Source organism: Mus caroli, chromosome 3 (assembly GCF_900094665.2).
Source record: "Mus caroli chromosome 3, CAROLI_EIJ_v1.1, whole genome shotgun sequence".
NCBI classification, from domain to species: Eukaryota; Metazoa; Chordata; class Mammalia; order Rodentia; family Muridae; genus Mus; species Mus caroli.
Window position 1 is genome coordinate 116,956,409 of NC_034572.1, and position 22,134 is coordinate 116,978,542.

General features: G+C 43.2%; 1 protein-coding gene across 1 annotated transcript in view; it reads left to right on the forward strand.

Annotated features, from left to right (window-relative positions):
• Positions 1–9,978: 9,978 nt before the first annotated feature.
• The window catches only part of Prss12 (serine protease 12), a 55,296-nt gene continuing 43,140 nt past the window's right edge, over positions 9,979–22,134 (forward strand). Inside the window, exon 1 of the mRNA XM_021158296.2 lies at positions 9,979–10,705. Coding sequence (XP_021013955.1) covers positions 10,228–10,705 — 478 coding nt within the window. The 5' untranslated portion in view covers positions 9,979–10,227. The remainder of the gene's footprint in view (positions 10,706–22,134) is intronic.

The following is a 22,134-nucleotide window of genomic DNA, read 5'->3' on the forward strand; positions in this document are numbered from 1 at the left end:
ATAAGTCTAAAAATCTACATAAATATAAATAAGTTAAGTACCTAAATGAGATTCATTTTTTTTTTAAAGATTTATTTATTTATTTTATGTGAGTATCTTGTCGCTCTCTTCGGACACTCACCAGAAGAGGGCACTGAATCCCATTACAGATGGTTGTGAGCCACCATGTGGTTGCTGGCAATGGAACTCAGGACCTCTGGAAGAGCAATCGGTGCTCTTAACCATCGAGCCATCTGTCCAGCCCCTAAGTGAGATTCTTAAGGACCTTGCTTCCAATTAAGAGTGCATCCAATCAGTCCTTTAGGAGGAAATATGATTGTATCGTCTGGAGCCAAATGGAGGCTACTATATGGTGACATGTTACGGATGCCTTCACACTCTATTCCTGGTTTGTGATCTTCATCAGATTTATCTTGGAAATAAAAGTATTAGAACATTACAAATGAAAAAAACCAAACACAACTCCTCCCCCAAATTCCACAGCTTCCAAAGAAAGTCCTATAGCACAATCAAGATGTAAAATCATGTCACCATATTCTTAAAAAAAAAAAGAAAGAAAGAAAAGAAAGGCCCTGTTTAGCTTTCTGTAGTTTTCAATAGTTATTTTTTAAAAAAGACTTCTAATCTCATAGCTAATTTGTACTTGCAGTTGTAGATTTCTGCTGACATAAAAATGATATAAATTGTTCAAATAAAATTTTTCTACATTTATTTTCATTTTTTTTTAAACATGTTTTTAGCTGAAGCAGAATTGTACCATTTTTCCCTTTGCCTTCCCTTCAATGCCCCCATCCAGACCCTCCCCACCCCAGAGCTGATAACTTCCTTTTCTTTGCTTATTATTGTTACATACATATATTCTTCCATGGAAATACATGGAGAAAGGAGAATTAGCCTCTCCCAGAGAATAGCCCACCAATTGGTTGTCAAACCCAAAGTGATCAGCCCTGAAACCGTGTGTGTGTGTGTGTGTGTGTGTGTGTGTGTGTGTGTGTGTGTAACAAAAATCAACTCAGCAGGTTAGATTTTCAATATTTAAACACTTTGCATTTTTTTTTCCTTTCTACTTGAATTATTCTACCCAGAGGCTAGCCACCTGACTTCAGGTGATAACGTCTTTTGTTTTATTGCAGCTGGACAAACAGGAGAGTTAAGTCTGCTAATAAAATAGAGCAAGAGATACAACCGTGAGGAAACTAAGAGGCTTGGAGTTTGCCCTCAGTTTAAAGAGATTACCTGTCAATGTATTCATAAGATATGTAGCACTTGGAATATTCTGATGGTCATACTATAAATAACATACTTCAAATTTCTATTAGTTTTTTGAGACAGGATCTTAGACCATAGCTCAGATTGTCTGGCATTTACCACGTTGCCCAGGATGCCCTCAAATTCATAGAAACCTTGCTGGCTCGGCCTCCCTAGTACTGGGGTGATGGACACAAGCCACCATCACGCTTATGGAAAATACTATGTGTATGTTTTTAATTGTACATGTATTTATGTACAGATGTGTGTGTGTATGTGCATGTGATGTCATGCCTGTGGAAGTCACATGACAGTGTTGAGTCTTAGTCCTCATCTTTCACCTTCTTTGGCACAAGTTCTCTCTTTTTGTTGTTGCTGGCTGCCATGTGCTCTAGGCCCATGAGCTACCTGGGGGGAAGGGGCAAGGATTCTCTTTTCTTTGCCCCTCATCTTGCCATAGGAATGCTGGGATTGCAGACACATGCTGGTCCCTTCAACCTTTTGTGGTTTTAAGGATTTGAACTCAGGTCCTCGTGCTTGTGTGATAAATGCTTTATTCACTGAGTTCACATCCTCACCTCCAACTGCAGTACCTTTCTTCTTTAGCAGTATAGTGTTTTATTCTTTGGGGATTTCATCCATGTGTACGCTGATCTTACTCCCCACTCCTCCTCTAGGACCCATCCCTTCATTTTCCAGCGCCCCCCAAACTTCATGTCCTGCTTTTTGTTTGTTTGTTTTTTAAATAACTCACCAAGTTCAATTTATGTTCATATACTCATCAGTATGGGGCTATCCACTGGAGCTTGGTTAGGCTACCAGGGACCACACCCTTAAAGAAAGCCAACTTTCCTTCCCCTAAGAGCCATGAATCACCTGTCTGCTGGGATGCTGACTGACTTGATCTTGTGTGTGTCACCACATGTGCACAAGACACTGTCTCACTGAGGTCCTCCCTGACCTCTGTGCTATTCTTTTCATCCTTCTTCTGTGATGGCCCTGAGCCTTGGGGTGAGGGAGTACGGTAGAGATGTACTATTTATGGTTGAGCATGCCACAGGCACTTACTGTCTGAACTCTGACCTCCTATGAGTTTCTATGTAAGCCTTCCCAGAAATCTCTGAAAAAGAAAATCCTTAGGAAGCTTCCAGAATAAATTGTTTTTCCCCTAAAAGAAAGGCCAAGAAGCAACAGTTTTCTCCTTTTCTGAAAGAGGCTCTCTGATATGTTCTCCATTGTGTCATTTGAAGGGGAAGCCAACATTAAGAGGCCAAGTGCAGGGAAAAAAAACACAAAAAAACAAAGCAGCCAGACCCCAATAGCATATTCAGATACAAAGCAATCAGTCTGAGTAAACTCAAAACTTCATCTCGTATGAGACCGTGGAAATCCTTTCAAACACTTTGTTTTAAATGCACTTTGTGTCTAAACTTACCTTCTTCCAGCCAAAAGCATTTGATATCTAAGAAAAGCTAGTCATTTTGTAATTTTACAAACAAGCTGTTGATTTTTCCGTTATTAATGTTACTATTACTATTATTTGTGTTTTGGAAACAGAATTTCAGGTAGCCCAGGTTGACCTCAAGCTCACTATGTTGCCAATGCTGGCCTTGAATTTCTGGTCCTCCTACTTATGTCTCTTGAGTGCTGGAATTACAGGTGTGCGTCACTCTATCGGGCTGATAAAATAATACACAATGTTTCCAGTAAGAAGTGAAATGCACTTGGCTCTCACACCCATCGCACTGGCTGCTGACTTCTGATCTTTTTTGTAGATATGACACTACTATACTGCAAAGCATGAAGAGAAGAACATTCACCTTTTTTTTAAAGCTTTTTTTTTTTGATTTTATGTATTCACCATTGCTCTCTTCAGACACACCAGAAGAGGGCATCAGAACCCATCACAGATGGTTTTGAGCCACCATGTGGAAGAGCAGTCGGTGCTCTTAACGGCTGAGCCATCTCTCCAGCCCAAGAACATTCATGTTTACTGAAAGATCTCATTGGACAAGAGAGCCAGTCACTCAGGAATGACTGCTTCTTCCCACCAAGGAGGTTATAGCAATGTCAGCTCTGAGACAGTGACACTGTGGTTGTGAACTGAATAGGCACAGCGCACCATCCTGGTGTGTATTTCAAGATCTAAATCTGGTGATGGGAGGCACCCCAGCTTGAGGAAAACTTTAAAGGACATAAAGGTTTTGTCAGGTTGACAAAGTTTTAGGTCATTTCATGTCACCTAAATGGTATGTGAGTGTAAAAAAGTCAACGCAGCCTGACTAGGGGTATCTGTAATAAATGGCACTTCTTCCAATAAAATCACCACTGCTCAAATGATTTAGTTCTATGAGCCATGACTCAGTGAAGACACTGGCATACTTGGGTCTGAGCAGAAAATGGAGTCGAGCATATGGTGTGAAGATAAGAAACGGTAGAAGGAATGATGACGGCATTTGCTTTAGGAAAGCAGAAGTTCCCCGGTGGTTGAATTCAAGTACTGTACTGGTAGCTGTCTGCTCAGTGTCTGGTTCTCAGGTCAGGACTTACAGAAATGTGGAGTGGACCTATTATTACCATATCACTCAGCCAGCTATATTAGGAGTGGTAGACTGATGCTGTATCAGGAAGCCAGCGTCTCCGAATCCTACCTTCAAATCCCACCTCCATCTTACCAGCTCCCCAGACAGATGTAGACTTTTATAACCACCTGGGTGATCTCCAAAGTGGTTTCCTACTTCAGGAAAACAAGCAGGCCGGACAACTCAGGACTTCTCTTCCTTCCTTCCTCTTCAACCGGTTCCTAATCTCAGCTTTATGGTTTTGAAGACTTTAAAGATGAACAGAAAGAATTACACGCAGGAAATCACACCGACTGATTTATTCCTCAAACATTAACTCCTCTCCTGGGACCGAAGTGTGAGAAATGGCTGCTTCTGCATCTTCCTGAAGCGTATGGGAGAAGAACGGTGGCAGAGGAGCCACTAGCATCCTCGGAAGTCTAAAACGCCAATAAACAACAGAGACTTGAGCCATGGCTTTACATCGGTCGGTGTGGACTGAATACGGGACCGCACAGCTCCTTACCTTCGACATCCTAATCCCCACCCACACAAGAGTATGAGAGTGCAGGCAGAATCACGGCAAGATAAAATCGGCTTCGGCCTGGAGGTGACTCCTGGCTCAGCAGAAGTGAATACTTTTCAGACACTGCACACTTCCGGGAGAGTGTGAGCTCACTTCCAAGTAGGGATTTCCCCATGCTCCGGTTTCAGGAAATAGGTAGAGGTCCTCCTGGAAGGAAGTTTTGGAAAGGACTCTTTATGTGACTGGAAGCTAGTACTCTGGGCGCCTTTCAATGCTGAGCCCTGTAAAATCCAGACCACCAGCTAGAGGGCTGGGTTCTACTTTCTCCCCTGCCATCTCTTTACCTGTTCATAAATGGTCCTCTTACTTGAAACTGGAGGGCGGGGAGATTTGAAACGGCTCATTGTCCTTAGGCAAACTCCTCAGGCAAAACATTTATATGAAACCCTGAGCGTGTCAACGGACTGCATCAACAAAACTGTTCAAAGGAAAGGATATGAATCACCCCAAATACCCTTTGCAGAGTTATCTTGTACGTGCCCCAGCTGTGCCCTTTCTACAGTCAGGGAGCCTTTGAATTCCTGGTATTCATGGCTTCGGCCAGATTGAGCCCAGGTTGAAGTCCAAGGCGAAAAGAACCATTTTCCTTACCTCTTTGTACATACAATTTGGGTGGCTGTAAATAAGAGCGTGTAGAATCAGTGTCTGGGTAGGAATTATACCAAATGCCAATGAATTTAAAAAAATGTAAATTCAAACTTGAAAATCCGTTCTGCGTTATAAAAATCAATCTTAACAGGAGAACAGAGAATGAATGACTGGGGTGCGTCATGAACTCAATGAATCCAGCAGAGCAAGTCAGCAGTCCAAGAGCACTGCCGTGGCAGGCTTTGATCTTTCACGGCATTGTGGCTTAGGGCGAGCAAAGAAGGCAGCAACTGCTTTATGAAAGAGGCATAGACCTCCATTACAGGACGCTTTCTGACAACAGGGCCCCCCTGCCAAAACCATACTATCAACCTTTTGGTGATTCATCAAGTATATTCTGGATCATTTCATTATTTATTATTGTTATTTAGTTTTTAATTAAACATTACATTGCCATGTAATTGTATTTTCNCCCCCCCCCCCGCAAGCCTGACAATACCTTTCATTTTCAAATCTCCCAGAATCCCAAGGCAGGCCCTGATATTGATTTTTTTTTCTCTTTTTTAGTAGTATGGATGACTAATTCCCACTGGTTTTCTGCACTTGGGACTGTAAAAGTCAACACCACTTTCACACCATCTGTTTGAAAGCTGTTAGCTTTTTAAAATCCAGGCTCTATTTAAGTCTTAAATGGCCCTTACTCAGAGGTTATTTTATACATTCCCTTTCGTAACTCTGTAAAAATAATATACTCATTTCCAAATCAAACTATACAGAGCCAGCTTAGCAAAACATGAAGTAAAATGCTTCATAAACCACCGCAAGGCCAGATGTTTACAGATAGGTTACCACGGAACCCGAGAGATGTGGCTGTGGGTGCNCTCTGCGGTCCTTGACACTGCCCACCGCCTCTGCTCTAGCAGAGATTCTTCCCTTCAGCTCCCTAGAGTTCCCTAGGCTTCCTATTACAATTCTGGTTCTCAATCGCAGCAGCCTTTGAAACTAAGCAATTGAACTCTTTGGCCACAAATCAATGTGTTTACTTGATGGGATTGAGAGTGACAAAGGACGATTCTGGGGGCCTGCTGTGGCCTCTCAAGTGTGTGGTCCAGAGTACCTGCAAGAGGACGTGTGCGTTTCCTTTGTTGCTGCTGAGGAGAAGGGAAGGCAGAGAGAGCATATGTTTTGAGGTTCCAGACAGGGTTGCTGCACGCTCTCCTCTCCAGCTTTCATACCTGAGACTGAGGGTGACAGGAATCTACGGAAGGTGCAGGTAGGGTCTGGCCTGGTGGAGATGCATTTCAGGAATTCGTTTGGGATTTGGAAATCCCAGTTATAGTTATGCGTGCATCTGTGGTAACAAGGGTGGACAACAAAAGAGGGAGGGAGACTATCAGCTGGGGAGAGAATGATGCACACAGACCTGTGTTAAATCAGACTCTGCCTGTAACACAGAGGGCAGAACCCAAGTTGAGGCCCTCAGTTCATGCTCCAATTACACAAATGCCATTTTACTTTCTCAGAAAGGTATATTTAAAAACTGAAGCTATGAACTCCAGATGTGGGCCCCCCCCCCCCTGGGTAATTCCACTCTGTGCATCCGTTTTATAAATTTAAGGAAGCCACGGAAAAGCTTTAGTTCCTCTCTGGACCAGGAAGCTGGAAGACAGGCCTGATGCCCAAGGCTTTGTTCTCTGGAGCCCAGTTCCAACAATCCTCTTAACTCATTGTCTCTACATGCATGCTGTGTGCATGTGTGTGTATGTACATATGTGGTGTATGGTGTGTGTATTCATCTGTGTGCCTGTATGTGTGTGTGCATGTGTATGTATGTGGTGTGTGATATGTGTATTCATGTATGTACTTGCATGGGTGTGTGTATGAGATATTCCATGTGTGTGTGTGTGTGTGTGTGTGTGTGTGTAAGTGATGTCTGTACGCATGTGTGTCTGCATGTGATGTCTGCATGCATGTGTGTGTATGTGATATCTGTATTCATGTGTGTGCCTGCATGTGGTGTGTGTGTGTGTGTGTGTGTATGCTGCACATGTGTGTGTGCATGTGTGTATGTACGTGGTGTGTGGTATGTAATGTTCGTGTGTGTTTGTGGTATGGTATGTGTGAGGGGGGTTATTGAAGATGTATACTATAGCCTATAGGAGGACAGTCTAGATTTTTAGGAAGTGTAGCATCTATGGTTATAAAATAGAGGCAGAAGAGGAGACTATGGTCCTTCCATTTTGTTTGAGACATGGTCTCTTGTTTTCCCCTGCTTACCGCAGACTAGCTGGCCCAGAAGCTTCCAGGGATTTTCCTGTCTTCAGCATCCATTGGCCTATGGATTTCTGATTGGCACTGCCCTGTCACCTAGGGATGCAAACCCCCATCCTCGGGCTTGTGGGAGTGGTTTAAACACTTTGTTCATTGAGCAGTCTTCTCACAGGTTAACTTACTCCTTTCTCATTATTTCCCTGTCTGCAAGATGCATACGAGATGTGTGGTGGTTGGTTGTATAGATTTTTTTAGGAAGTATGGCATCCATGGTTGTAAAATGGAGGGAGACGAGGAGACTGGGGTCCAAGAAATCCGGTCTGAAGGCCAAGACAACCTCTTTCTGCGCCATCACAAATTGCCCAAGCTGGACCAGACAGCTGGAAAAGAAAACCATGACCTGGATTAGAACTGCTTTCTACTATGTCAGAAATCCGTGATTGACAGGCTCTACCAGCTCCTACCACAATAACAGGAAGTGGCCAACCCCTGGGTGCACTCTTATTTTACTCTCTTCCACAAGTACACTTTAAACTATGCTTTGGGGGCCAGAAAAACATTAGTGAAGAAATCAGAACATTAACTAAAGCATCCTGAATTAAAAACTTTGAATAAAGATTTGACAAATGGGGCTGCAGAGATGGCTCAGTAGTTAAGACCACTGACTGCTCTTCCAGAGGTCTTGAGTTCAATTCCCAGCAACCACATGGTGTCTCACAACCATCTGTAATGGAATCCAGTGCCCACTTTTGGTGTGTCTGAAGAGAGTGACAGTGTGCTCATATACATTAAATAAATTGGAAGGGAATGTGGACAGGGTGAGGGGACAGTGGGGGGTAGAGGGGAACCTGATCTGGTATTGGGTGAGGGAAAAGGGAAGAAGCTCTGAGGGCCAGCAGAAAGAATGTAAACAGGCAACCTCAGGAAAGAGGAGATTGAGGGGACCTCCCAGAATGCACCAGAGACCTGGGAGGTGAGAGACCTTAGATGAAATACCCAACAGTAGGGAGAGGGCACTTGTAGAGCCCACCTCTACCAGGAAGACAGGACATCAAGTGAGGGATGGGGTTGCCATCCTACAGTCACAACTCTGACCCATAATTTTTTCTATCTGAAAGAATTACAGGGATGGAAGTGGAGAGGAGCCTGAGGAAAAGAAGGTCCAAAGTGGGATCCAGCTCAAGGGGAGGTCCCAAGGCCTGGCACTATTTCCGAGGCTATGGAATGCTCACAAAAAGGGATCTGTCATGACTGCTCTCTGAAAGAATCAGATGCAGATATTTGCACCCAACCAATGGACAGAAGCAGCTGACCCCTGTTGTTGAGTTAGGGGAGGCTAAAAGAAGCTGAGGAGAAGGGTGATTCTGTAGGAGGACCAGCAGTCTTGATTAATCTGGACCCCCGAGATCTTTCAAGCACTGGACCACCAAACAGACAGCATACACCAGCTGATATGAGGCCCCTTTACACACATATAGTAGAAGACTTCAGGTCTGTGTTCATTCAGAGATGATGCAGCTAACCCTCAAGAGACTGGAGGCCCCAGGGAGTTTAGAGATCAGGAGGGGTGGGGTGTGGGGGCATCCATGTGGAGTCGGGATGAGGTGGGAAGGAGTTGTGGGATGTGGGATGTGGAACAGTTGGAGGGTGGATGGGGAGGGGCAGGGAATGGAATATGGAGTGTAAAAAATGAATTACAAATAAAATTTTTTAAAAATTGACAAATGCATTCATTCTTGGGTTTCTGACAGTTATTTTACACAGTGAAATGATTCCTAAAATATTAAGTGAAGTTGAATTATTTAAAGCCAGGTGCGAGGATCACTTCCAGTTTCTGATTTAAACCTAGATTTTAACAATGGTCATTTAAATTTTGTTCAAGTTTTCTTCGAATTGCATCACATTAGGGAACGGAGTCCCTTCATTGCTGAAACATCAACATCCCAGAAAGCAAGCTTGTCATCTTCATCCTCTAATTCCTGTTTTTTCTTTAACTTAGTGGCATGGGCAAGAGCAATCGGCAACCCCAAGCCTTCAGCCCCAGCTAATTCTTAAAGTCCTAAACCTAGAGGCTTCGGGGTGGCACAGGGGGATGTTGGAAGTGGTGTACTGAACCACCAGAGAAATTAATAACATCTCCCATAGGTAGAGTCTACTTTTATTGAAGCTAGCTGGAGGAAGCTAGCTCTTGCCTGGGGCAGCAAATCAAGAGGCTTAATTTAAGTCCTGACCCTGTGGGCAAGTGGCAGGTGCCGCAGGGACACAGCTTCTGTGGAGGCTGGAGATCAGGATGAATCCCTATTAAAACTTAACAACTGGTGTCCAGGGCATCTGGTGGAAAGTGGGAGGCAGGAAGGAGAAAGGTTCAGGTTCCTTTTGCTGGATCTGCTCGGGCATTTAATTTCCTCTAACGTTCGTCGGAACACTGTGTGAAACTTGGGATCTCAAGCCCAGCGAGTCCTTAAAGGACTCAGCTCTGCCAAGTGGTTTTAACACTCCTGGTGGGCTTTCATAACTTCTATGCTGCGAAACGCCAAGGCAGAGAGGTGCATCTAATTCCATCCACATTTCTCCAGAGATTGCAAAACACACACGGAACGACCGAGAACGGGAGGGACCGATGCCAGGCGGGAGCCGCCAGACAGGGCTGTGGTGGTGCCTGTTGGCACCGGCAGCCTAGACCTTCCCCCGCGTTGGCACCAAGAGCCCGCGCCTCCGCCTGACAGCCAAGGGTGGGGTGGAGGTCGGACTCGGGGCTACAGAGCTCCTGGCGCTCATCGCCTCTGGCGCTCCAGCCTTTGCTTCGCGGGGCTGACCCTTTGGGTCCTGGTGTGATTCTCCAGCTGCCCCCCGGGCTGGGACAGCAGGGCGGCGGCGCGAGCGTGGGAGGGGGCTCTAGGACTCTGCCGGCCCCGCCCCGCCCCCTCCGCGGGGACCCGGAGCCCAGCATGGACCACACTCGGCGCCGCAGCCATGGCGCTCGCCCGCTGCGTGCTGGCTGTGATTTTAGGGGCACTGTGTGTAGTGGCCCGCGCTGATCCGGTCTCGCGCTCTCCCCTTCACCGCCCGCATCCGTCCCCACCGCGTTCCCAACACGCGCACTACCTTCCCAGCTCGCGGCGGCCACCCAGGACCCCGCGCTTCCCGCTCCCGCCGCGGATCCCCGCTGCCCAGCGCCCGCAGGTCCTCAGCACCGGGCACACGCCCCCGACGATTGCACGCCGCTGCGGGGCAGGAGAGCCGTGGGGCAATGCCACCAACCTCGGCGTCCCGTGTCTACACTGGGACGAGGTGCCGCCCTTCCTGGAGCGGTCGCCCCCGGCCAGTTGGGCTGAGCTGCGAAGGCAGCCGCACAACTTCTGCCGGAGCCCGGATGGCTCCGGCAGACCTTGGTGCTTCTATCGGAATGCCCAGGGCAAAGTGGACTGGGGCTACTGCGATTGTGGTCAAGGTGAGTGGCATCCGGGCAGAGGTGACAGCTAGGGACTGGCACAGAGGCAGCCTGACTCCGGACCGTACCTGTGTACCTGACCTGTGTACCTGGAGACAAGGGGTTGAGGGTTTGCATTGTGGTGTGGTGGTGGGTTGGAAAGCCCGATAACTAGTAAAGTGCATTCATTTGTACAGTAAATGTCAGTCAGGAAAGCATGCATCGTGTGACGATTGTCACGGGGACAGTAGCTGCATAGGGTGCTCAACTAAGGTCTGTCCAGTCAACGTGTGTGTGTGTGTGTGTGTGTGTGTGTGTGTTTGTCTCATTGGCAGGATTTGTGCATGATGGTGGGTGTCTGTTGTCTGTGTGTATCGGCTAGCCTTAATGAGGCACTCTGTATACAAAAGAGGAAAGGTAAAGAAAAACATACATTTGCTGGCCAGTAGTTTGGGAAAGGGAAGTATTAAATGTAAGATGAATCCCAGTATAAACTTTCTTACCTCTATAGACCTGGATTTGGAAAAATTGCTGGGAAATGTTTGTCTCGCTGCCATTGTTGACTTTAAAGCAAGACAAAACTCTCAGACCAAAATACAAAGACAGTTATGTTCCTGGGTGCCCTATGGTAAATACCACCGGGGAGTGACGAACAAAGGAAGGGAGGGGGCAGAACAAGGACTGCTTAGTAACCTAGGAGGCAGCCAGAGTCAAGTGAACTCGGCAGCAAAAACATTGCTTAAGCCATGCGTGGCATTTATGGAAGATTGGAATTCAGAGTCGACTTCAGCAAAGAAAGTTACTAGGGCATCTTAAGTTTGTGGCAGCAAAAGCCTCACATTAATAACTTGAATGAAAAAAATCTGCATCCACACTACTTTACTCTGAATTGCTGGGGTTTGCATTTTATATTAAGGTTTTAGCCTTTCTCATGCAACAATTCAGAAAGGAAAACAAAATATTTGACTATCTCCTAATAGACCAAAACTTAGGCTGTTTTCGATGACCTTGTACGGCAGGAGTTTTACAAATTTCCAGAAGTGTATCCTTCCGGCCTTTGGCTGTAACCTTTTACAATGTCATTCGTTTCTCGAAGACACTTTATTTATCTCTGCCTTCAATTGAGTTAGTGCCTCAAGTTAAAGGAAAGTGATGCGAAGGTTAAGATCAATTATTCTTCATCCTGGAGAATGACATCATCGCTGTACTCATGTTTCACGGACAGAATGCCAATGTGGCTGTAAAAAAAAAGAAAAAAAAAAAACAGAGATGATGTCAAGCCAAGAGCTCTGCTGTTACCTCATTTACTCTAAGATAATTTTTAATAAAAAAAATCTTGTGTCTAGCAATCACTGGCAGCTTTTAATTCTTCTTAGTTTTATAGATAGGATAAAGAATTATCAGGAAATTAATATGTAAGGAACAACAGAGCATTTTCCCTTCAAAACATAGTAGAAAGCAATTCAAAGTTAAACCATTATGACAATCTAGTTCTCTTTCCAAAGGACAAGTAACCTTTAGTCTTGTATTCCCGTGAAGAGACTAGTTTGTCTTTGAATTCCTTACCATCCCTTCTTCGGAGAGAAATGAATGTTTCTCAATGCCTTTAGGTTCATAGCAAGTTATCCTCAAATGTGGTTGTGTTTAGGTAACAGAATATACAAGGAACAGAAGAAGCTACACAAGATAAGCAACAAACAAAGGAAAGGGATTGCCTTTGTGATACCTGAATTGTTCTTACAGGACCAAGCCTTGGTAGGCAGAGCCTTGAGCTCTGTCACTCACTTGTGTAGGTCTGGCTAGCTATACTCCATGCTTCTGAGATAGTGCACACACTCTGAGTCTTATAGTTTTCTCATTCCCACACACTCCAGCTAGGTAGGGGCATAGGCTAGAACACTGTTCGCTAATGAAAGAGCATTGGATTGTTTTTTAGAAAACATTGCTGTTGCTCAGACAGGGCAATTGTTGACTGTTAGAGCTTTGGGTATCTTCCCATAAAGAAAAGCAGGGTGTTTCTGAAGAACACTTCTTTGTTTATTTGAGTATAGAGATGCTATATCTTTAAATTTATGTGCGTGTGCATGTGTGTGTGTGTGTGCATGTGTGTGTGTGTGTGCATGCATGTGCTCAAACATGGGTGTATGACCCTATGGGCCCTTCATTTAAAGCCCAGCAAGAGCAACTGAGTGTCCTCTCTCTGCCTATTCCTTTGAAGTGCGGTCTATCCCTAAGATTTCCTCTTGTCTCTGCCCTCCTTGGAGTTGCTTTACAGACATGGGCAGGGTGCCCCACTTGTTATGTGGGTGCTGGGATCCATACCGCAGTTATCGTGATTACAAAGTCAGCACTCTTAGCTGCTGAGGCACCTCTCCAGCCCCATAAAGAAAAAAAAAAAAACAGTTTTTGAGCAAATTAATTAAAAAATTTTCAAGCTCTGGGCATGTATTCAGAATGACCTTGTGTAGTTATTACAGCATGGACTCACTCAGGACCCACTTTATGCCAGATGCTGGACTAAGAATTTTATGTTTGCTTTATTTATTTTTTATAGACATTCCTATAAAGGAGCCCCTATATATTTCTGTTAGAAATCCTAAAGGCATATTGCCAGGAGAGCAGATGAAAATAGGATAGGATGTGTGCACAGATGTGCACATTCTCACTTCACAGCTCATTGTCCTCGATTTCTGTATTTGTATGCAATGTAGACATATTGTGCTCTGTTGCATCACTCCCTTGTTAGCTTGTGGGCTAGCCGAAAGGGCAGATTGGCGAAAGAGGAATTATGTTTACCATGAGAACAATGCACATTATTTCCAATCTCTTATGCTTTAAAGGTACGGCTCTTCTTTTTCTTTTTCTTTACAGAAAATTGGAGCAAAAGAAAAGAATAATATATAGAAATGTGATCCCTCTTTCAAAACTTAAGCTGGGGTCAGTGTAGAGTTTCGGGCCCCACACAGAGAAGTGAGAAAGTAGGGTCTTCCTCCATGATACTGAAAGAATGGGGTAGACTTCTCAGGTGAGCAGGGCGTGGACAGTCCGTTAGCTCATGTACCTGAGCAGGAAATGTAATTCTTTGCCTCTGGCTCCAAGGAACTTATGTAGTAGTAATAAAACATATATATATATATATATTTAAAGTGGGATGCCTGGGTCAGTCCAGGGAGTTAGTTCTCATAGGGAACATTAAACTCCACCCAAAGAGGACTGGTATGAGGGTCCACCAGGTAAAACTGTCTGCCATCAAGTCTGATGACCTGAGTTTGATCTCTGGGACTCACATTGGGACTCACATGATACGAGGAGAAAACTGACTTCTTCGAGTTTTCTTCTGACCTCCATGTGTGGACCATGGAGTGTGCCCTGTCTTATTTAGTCACTGTTCTAAAAGAGATCACTTAACTGTGGGCTAGCTTACAGTCTCAGAGGTTAGCTAACACCATCATGGTGGGGAACATGAGGACATGCAGACAGACATAGTAGATCTCCGGAGAATTCTACATCCGCATCAGTAGGCAGATGTATGCATATATGTAAAAATATCTTTTATTCACCAGACCTAATTGTCATCTTGGAGACTTACGTTTGAATAAATGAATCCCTTTTAGCTCTTTCTGAACTCTGGTTGTCTGGTTCAACTCAGCTATTCTGACCCAAATGCCTCTCCAAGCTGACTGATTCCATCTGGCTTTTCTCCACTTCTGCCTGAATTGCTCTGCTTGGCCTAATATTAACATTGACAATATATTTTGATCTTCTGGCTCCTTCTTATTCTCTGGCTTCAACTGCCTTTGCTGAGCCACACCACGGGTACCTCACAAACTGAACGGAACTCAGGAACAAACTCAACTGCACTGCACAAAATGCACTAACTGAACCGACCAAACTCATCTCTCTCCCTGCGCTGCTCTTAAGTAGCCTCTCTTTCCTGTCCTCATGAGAGTTGGGTGTATCCCATCCATGACTTGTTCTCTGAAATCTTTCTCTGATTCATCACTTTGTCAGCCCCTTAATGAGACATCACTTCCAAACAAGGCTGGTTCCTTCTACAAACTAACTTTACCTTCATTGTTTGGGAGCAAAGGTTCGTACTAAAGGCGTGTCTGCATTCCAGCTAGGTCACATAGACCTAGAAGGTCTTTGGGTGTAATTCCTTGCTAGAGCAGCTATGTTGCTGGAATCTCTCTCTCTCTCTCTCTCTCTCTCTCTCTCTCCTATATCTATCTACATCTACATCCTATCTATCTATCTATCTATCTATCTATCTATCTATCTATCTATCTATCTATCCTGGGCTTGGCATGGGCTTTTGAAACCTCAAAGCCCATCCCCAGTGACACAGTTCCATCAGCAAGGCCACACCTTTTGATCCTTTTAATCCTTTCAAGTAGTGACACTCTCTGATCACTCAGCATTCAAATATACCAGCCCATGGAAGACATTCTTATTCAAACCATCACAGCCCCACTTTCAAATAAATAAATGTGGAAAAATTTCTAAAAATTCGCCATTCACCTAGAGACTTGTCCGAATGCTTGGGATCCAGCCTCAGGGCCCCACATCCAGGCCAGCAGTGACAAGGTGCTTTTCTAAGGGCCAGGTGAAGTGAGCTAATGCTCTTTAGGTGACTCTTTTAAAAGTTTAAAAAGAAATCCCAAACCCTAACCCAAACCAAAAAACCTATGGAAGGCATCAGGGCCTCGCAAGAACGTGTAGTGAAGGGCAATGATGTCAGCCACCCTGTGACTTTACCTTGCTAGGCTGTAGCCTCAGAGCAGATGTGAGGTGTGCCAATATCAGTTTCCTGTGTGGTCTTATAGAACAGCATCATTGGTATTTATCCGGCCAGTGTGTAGTGATAAACAGCATAGTTTACCAGAATATCCATCCTAACTGTGTGGGAAGCCTCTCTCATGTTTCCACACGTAGCTGACTGCTTCCTTTCAATGAGACCGTGCTTCCTGACTCCGAGTGGCAATCCTTTTTCCCTGTTTCAAGCTGTCAAAGCAGAAGGGAGCCAACAAACTTGCTTGGCTCTGCCCTGAGATTTCCCCCTTTGTAGCAAGCCTCAGGTGGAAGATAAAGCTGATGAGTTAACAACCCAGGTAGAATAAATGATAAAGGGATCCGGTTGCCGTGGTGACAAAACATCCGTGTTAATCAACGTGAGAAGAGGAAAGGTTTACCCAGGCTTCTGTTTTCACAGGTTTCAGTCCATGGTCCATTTGGCTCCATTGTTCTGAGGGCTCCTGAGGAAAAGCATCATGGTGGGGTGCTGATGAGCATCACTGCGCATGACTTCTCAGTCAGGAAACAGAAAAAATAAGGGACTGGAGTTCCAATTCCCCTTCAAGTGCATACCCACAATTACCTACCTTACTCTGATAAAGGGTTCCGTTATCTCCCGATACAAGTGTAGGCTGGTGGCCAAACCTCAGCACTTGGCTTTTGGGCAACCCTTAAAAATCCCAAGCCATAACAGAGCGGGTCCCAGATTCAGCCTTTAATCATCTCTTGCTAATCTGCTCCTAAGTAACCCAAAGCCACCCCAAATCCCTTAGTTAAAATAGATATGCTGGACACGTGGGTTAAATGCTGCTGTTTGTAGGCATCCCTTTTGGAAGGCCACATGCTGTTTGAAATGAAAGGCAATTAAAGAGTTAACTGAGTCAGGTATAGTGGTTCATGACGATAATCTCTGTACTCAGGAGTCTGAAGTAGGAACATTATCTATGAGTTCAAAGACAGCATAAGCAGATTCACGACATTTCCTACCTTAGAGGAACTCAATCTGGCTGCTACCTCAGAGATTTTAGTTAACTTTCAATTTCCCTGTCACCTATTCAATATATACTATTCCCTGTGAAAAGAATCTTACAACAAAGCCAAAATGCTTTCTCCTCCTACCGAGGTATAAATATCATTTATTCCCATAAGTCAAGGAAGCTGGGAAGAAATAAAGGGCCGGAACCAAATCGATCAGTCTGCTTTGTTTGGTAAATACCTCTCTTCCCCAAATAAAACAAATGAGAAGCTAAGCCAATTGCCTTCATTGGTTACCAAGATGCACACTCATTTTAAGAGAGAATATCAGCAAAAAAAATAAAAACTTACCCCTGGCGCTTTTGGAACTACTAGAAAATGTAACCTTTATAATATGCAGTAACCATAATACACTTCTGAAACAGATTGGTTAAGAACAAAAATTGTCATGTTAACCACACCAGTCTGTTTTCATCTATTATTGAGCTGCATGGGTATATAAAGCAATTGCGTTTAGTTGTTTCTGTTATTCTAGTGGAATAAGATGAATGCCTGCCAGCAATACCAAGCTACTGCCCTTGTCCTTGACAAGAGTATTCTTAAAGCACAGAAAGTTCAGCCTAACAACTCCTCAAAAGCATAAGAGACTCCATTACACTTTGGAGAAGTTAATATGTATATGGCATTGCATCAAATATACTGCCATGTCCTATACCAAATGTAACACTGGGAAGTATACTACATATAGCTTTTGTCTTCATTCTGAATGATGAAAAATGACATTATCTGAAAACAACTGAATTGGAGCATGGTCATTGACTTCTTCAAGTGCAGCAAAGAACACTAATTTAACTTGGATATTTCCAACTTTTGCTGGTCTGAGCTATTAGCCTTCCCAGCTGTAACTGAAGTCTGTGTTTAACATCGTGGAACAGTAAATTTCCATCACATCATCCCAGGTAAAACATGAAGTCAGATTATCGTTTAATGTCAGCGCATTTCCCTGAACTATCATCCAGCTTAACTCACAGTTTCCATTAGTTCCCATCTATAATTCATAGTAATTATTCATTTATTATTCATGTAGCTACCTTTAGTAACAGTAAAAATATGAGTTGATCTAATTCACTGTGAGAAAACATGTGAGTTCGGGGTGAAGAACCAATTTTAGTCATTGAGGTTATGCTTACTGGAAATTCATATATCTCATAAACCATTCTTTAGACGTTTCATGTGACATCTTATGAAAGAGGGTAATTTAACCATAGTCAAGCTCTGACTTATAATATTATAATATTAATTTAGCCTTAGCAGAACAATTCACAATTTTTTTTTGTCACCAAACCATTTACCCACGTGCAAGGGTCACACAGCACTGGCGAATGAAGGAAAAAACTAACTGATAAGCCCCCACCAGTCTCCCGGGAAGAGTCTAGTCATCCAAACAATGAAGCCAGAGAGGCTGGCTGCCACACTCTGCTAGCAAATCCATAAGTACTTCAAGCTGAAAGATCTGAAACAGAATGGCTCCAATCAAAGTGTTGGTTGGGCCAAGTAGCCCTTGGTGGTACAAGGGAAGGGCTCATTGCAGGTTGACTGTGAGCTTCTCCAAGCTCCTGTTTGTATGACTCCAGAACTCACATGGTGGAGGCTCTGTGTGGTATCTTTCTGTCTGCACTTCCCCTTCATGAAGTATCACAGTCACTCTAGGGCCCACTGTCATGACCTTGTCTTACCTGACTACCTACAAAGACCCTGTGTACAGAAAGACTACATTCAGGGAATTACTACTTCAACATCTTTTGGCAAGACACAGTTCAAAAACAGCCTTAAAGGTGAAATAACTGAACTGTATCAGGGAGATTTTAATAATACCAGCCATTCTCTACTCTTGAGTGGATGGAGAATGACAAAATGGTAAAGTACCTCTTTTTCCATGCCCTCTGTTGGGGACTTTTTTTTTTTAAAGATTTGATATTTTTATTTTAAATTAACAAACTTTATTACAAAAAAAAAAAAACCTTGGAAGTAAGAATTCTGTAGCAATTCAGTGAACTTCATGTAGTTAGAATAGGCAATCTGAAACAGTGGCACTTCACACCGGGTTTTACACCTTCGTTATGGAATATGTTTTTATGTACTTACCACCAAAAAAAAAAAATCCCGAAGCATAGTACGAGGTAGAAAAATTAGCTTTGTATTTGATTGCCTGACTCATGCTTGTTACCTGCACCCAGTCCTTGCTCACCCCCTATATTGAGGATTTTCTGCCCTCTTGTTGACATGCTATGCCCGAGTGTGCTTTTGTTTGCATATGTACGCATATTGTTGGCTACTAGGTTCTGCATATAAGGAAGGGCATTTGGAAGTCTACTTCCAACAAAGCTCTCCATGGGGCCACTTTCTGTAACATGAACCCTGGAATCTTTTGTGTTCTCTTTTCTTTACAAAGCTGAGCATACATCTACACAAAAGAAGAATATAATCTAAAATGACAGTTAGATATTTTTGCAAAAAAATGAAGAAAGAAGAATGCTCAGCATTATTGTGTAATAGGGCTTTTTTTTTTTTTTTTTTTTTGGTTTTGGTGTCGGTCCATGGGGATACAGTTTTACACATCCACGACTGGCCTGCTGCATACATCTATAATGGCAGATATAGTTACCCTCAGACCTCTGCTCGGAATAGAAACGTTTTAATGATCAGAGTAGTGAAATTTCAAAATGCAAGTATTTAGAAAGTAATATTATGCAAAATTTCCCTTGTATGATTTGAAGGCAGTGTAGGCTCAGATCTATTGGAATATGGTCCAGCGAAATTAGCTACCAGTCTGAGAAACATTTCAGAAATTGTAAGGTGGAGGGCTGTGTGGGGGGAAGGGACAGACCGTTTTTGATAACATAGAGTTGTAATTAAAAAGTATTTGCTAAGGAAAATGTTTAGTTTGAAGTTTATGTGGTACTTCAGTATGCATGGCAGGAGCTCATAGTCAACCTGACTGTGAACTTTATGACTGGGCTGCTTCTTTGTTTTGTTTTGTTTTGTTTTGTTTTGTTTTGTTTTGTTTTGTTTTGTTTTGTTTTTAGAGACAGGGTTTCTCTGTTTAGCCCTGACTGTCCTGGAATTCACTTTGTAGACCAGGCTGGCTTTGAACTTAGAAATCTGCCTGCCTCTCTGGGCTGCTTTTCAATCTTTCTTCTATTGAGCTAAGCTATTACTCTTTCTCATTTATAATTGTGTACCTATAATTTGTACAAATGTGTGCATACACATAGACACATCCTATCCACAGCCCTACTGAAAATCCATCCGGCCATTAGGACAAAGTCACTCCTGCTGGAGGATCCTGACCCAGCCACTCTTCTCCATTCTCAGTGGACAGAAAGCCCGAGGCTCTCTATGAATCTGCCTGACTAGAATGGCATGGTATAGCACATGTGCAAACCCCCAATGTCTTAAAGGGAGATTCTTGTAGAGTATTTGCCTAGGTTTGGAGGCCAGGAGAAAGTGCTGGGCAGTAGTTCAGGGGATGATTCATCATGGCACAGAAACTGTGTTGTGGGATACAGCTTCTCCCATCCACAAATTAAGGAAATCAGTATAGTTTTTACGATTGCAACCACTTTAAGCATCCTAGGATAGTAAGAATAAACTGCTACCTGACCGAGAGCTCATTTGTGGGTGACATGCAAATTGGCTTCTCAGAATTACCAGTGTGTATGAATGTGTTAAAAGAATATTGGACAAGCACGCCTTATCTCTTGTCACATCACAGATAGAGTGAAGTGACTCCAGTCTCTTGCCCTGTGGTTCAGGCCTGAGAAGGTATGGCACAGCAGAATCTTGGCTTGGAAGCCGTTCCCACTGCCTTCGAATGCTATGGTTTTCCAAGTCTCATCTCTAAATGTCCCTGTTATTTAGGCGACAAGTTGCTAGGCACTATTCTTTAAATTACTTCTCTTGTTTTTTTCAAAGAATAATCTAATTAAATCATTTCTCCCTTCCCTTTCCTCTCTCCAAACCCTCTCCTACAGCCCGCCGTGCTTCTTACAGAGAGTGGTTTCTTTCTTCCCTAATTGTTGTTACATACATACATGTATAAATATAAATATTCCTGATTAATGAAATAAAACCTGCTCAGTCTGTGTGTTACTTGTATGTAGGTTTTCAGAGCTGAATATTTAGTACTGGATAAACAAGTGGTGTACTGTTCCCTGGGAAGACTGTTTCTCCTGGGTAGGCATTAAGACTCACTGTGGCTTGTTTGCGTGATCAAGTATAACTGTAGTGTTTCTGTTATTAGAACATTATTCTATCTCTATTGAAATGAGTAATTTGGTGGTGGAGGTGGTAATTAATACAGACAATGTATCACTTTAAATGAAATTTCAAGTAACATTTGAGAGGAATAAGTGGATTACTTGATTGAAACAAATTGTTGGAAACTTTAAATATAAAAACCAAACTGCTGGTGTTTGTGGTATGCATAAGATTATATCTACCAAAAAAAAGACTATATCTACCTATAGAAGATTTTGTGATTTAAAATAACCTTGAAGTATTCAAACCCCTCAGAAATATTTCTTTAACTTTTTATTTGGTGTACATATTTGGTGGGTATGCAAATTATCTAAGAATTTTTTAATGGGGCTAATTTTTTTTAAATTTCTTAAATTACAAAATAAAGGCCATCTATATGATCTCTCTCCCCTCTCTTCCCTTCTCTCTTGCTCTCCCTGTGATGTATATGTGTATATGTGTGTATTTTCCCGTGTCTACACATCTGGAAGACAGAGGTCAACTTTGAGTGTTTCCACCTTATTTTTCAAGATTTATTTATTTATTTTGTTTGTTTGTATGTAAGTTTTGCCTGCATGTCTGTATATATGTGCTCCATGGTGTCTGGTATATGTGAAGGCCAGAAGAGGGTGTTGGATCTCCTGGAATTAGAGATACTGGAGATAAGGATGCTTTTCACCATACAGGTGATGAAAACCACTTCAGGTGCTCAGCAAGAGTAACAAGTACTCTTAACTGATGTGTGTGTATGTGTGTGTGTGTGTATTTCCTTGAGAATATCATATATTGTACTTTAGTCATATCTACTCCCTCACTCTCTTCCTTCAACTTCTCCTAGACTCCTCTCTCTCCAATATGTCCTCCCCCAAACTTTATTCTCTCTGTGTCTCTCTCTTTGTCTCTGTGTGTGTGTGTATATGTATGTATGAGTGTGTGTGTCATACTAAAGTATGTTAGCACTCCCAAGTGCACAAGGATGTGGCATTAGCACAAACCACTGAAGCACAGACAATCCACCAGTGACCACATCCTGTTTTGATCAAAGAAAGAATATAAACTGGGGCTGGAGAGATGGCTCAGCAGTTAAGAACACTGACTGCTCTTCCAGAGGTCATTAGTTCAATTCCCAGTAACCACATGTTGGCTCACAACCATCTGTAATAGAAATTGTGCCCTCTTCTGGTGTCTCTGAAGAGAGCAACAGTGTGCTCATATGCACAAAATAAATCTCAAAAAAAAAATATATATATATATAAACAATCACCCAACAAACACAAACCAGAGAAGCCAATATTACTGTCCATATCATCCTTTAGTGCATCGCCCCTTTAAACAGAAGATTTCTCCTCTCCTCTCCTCTCCTCTCCTCTCCTCTCCTCTCC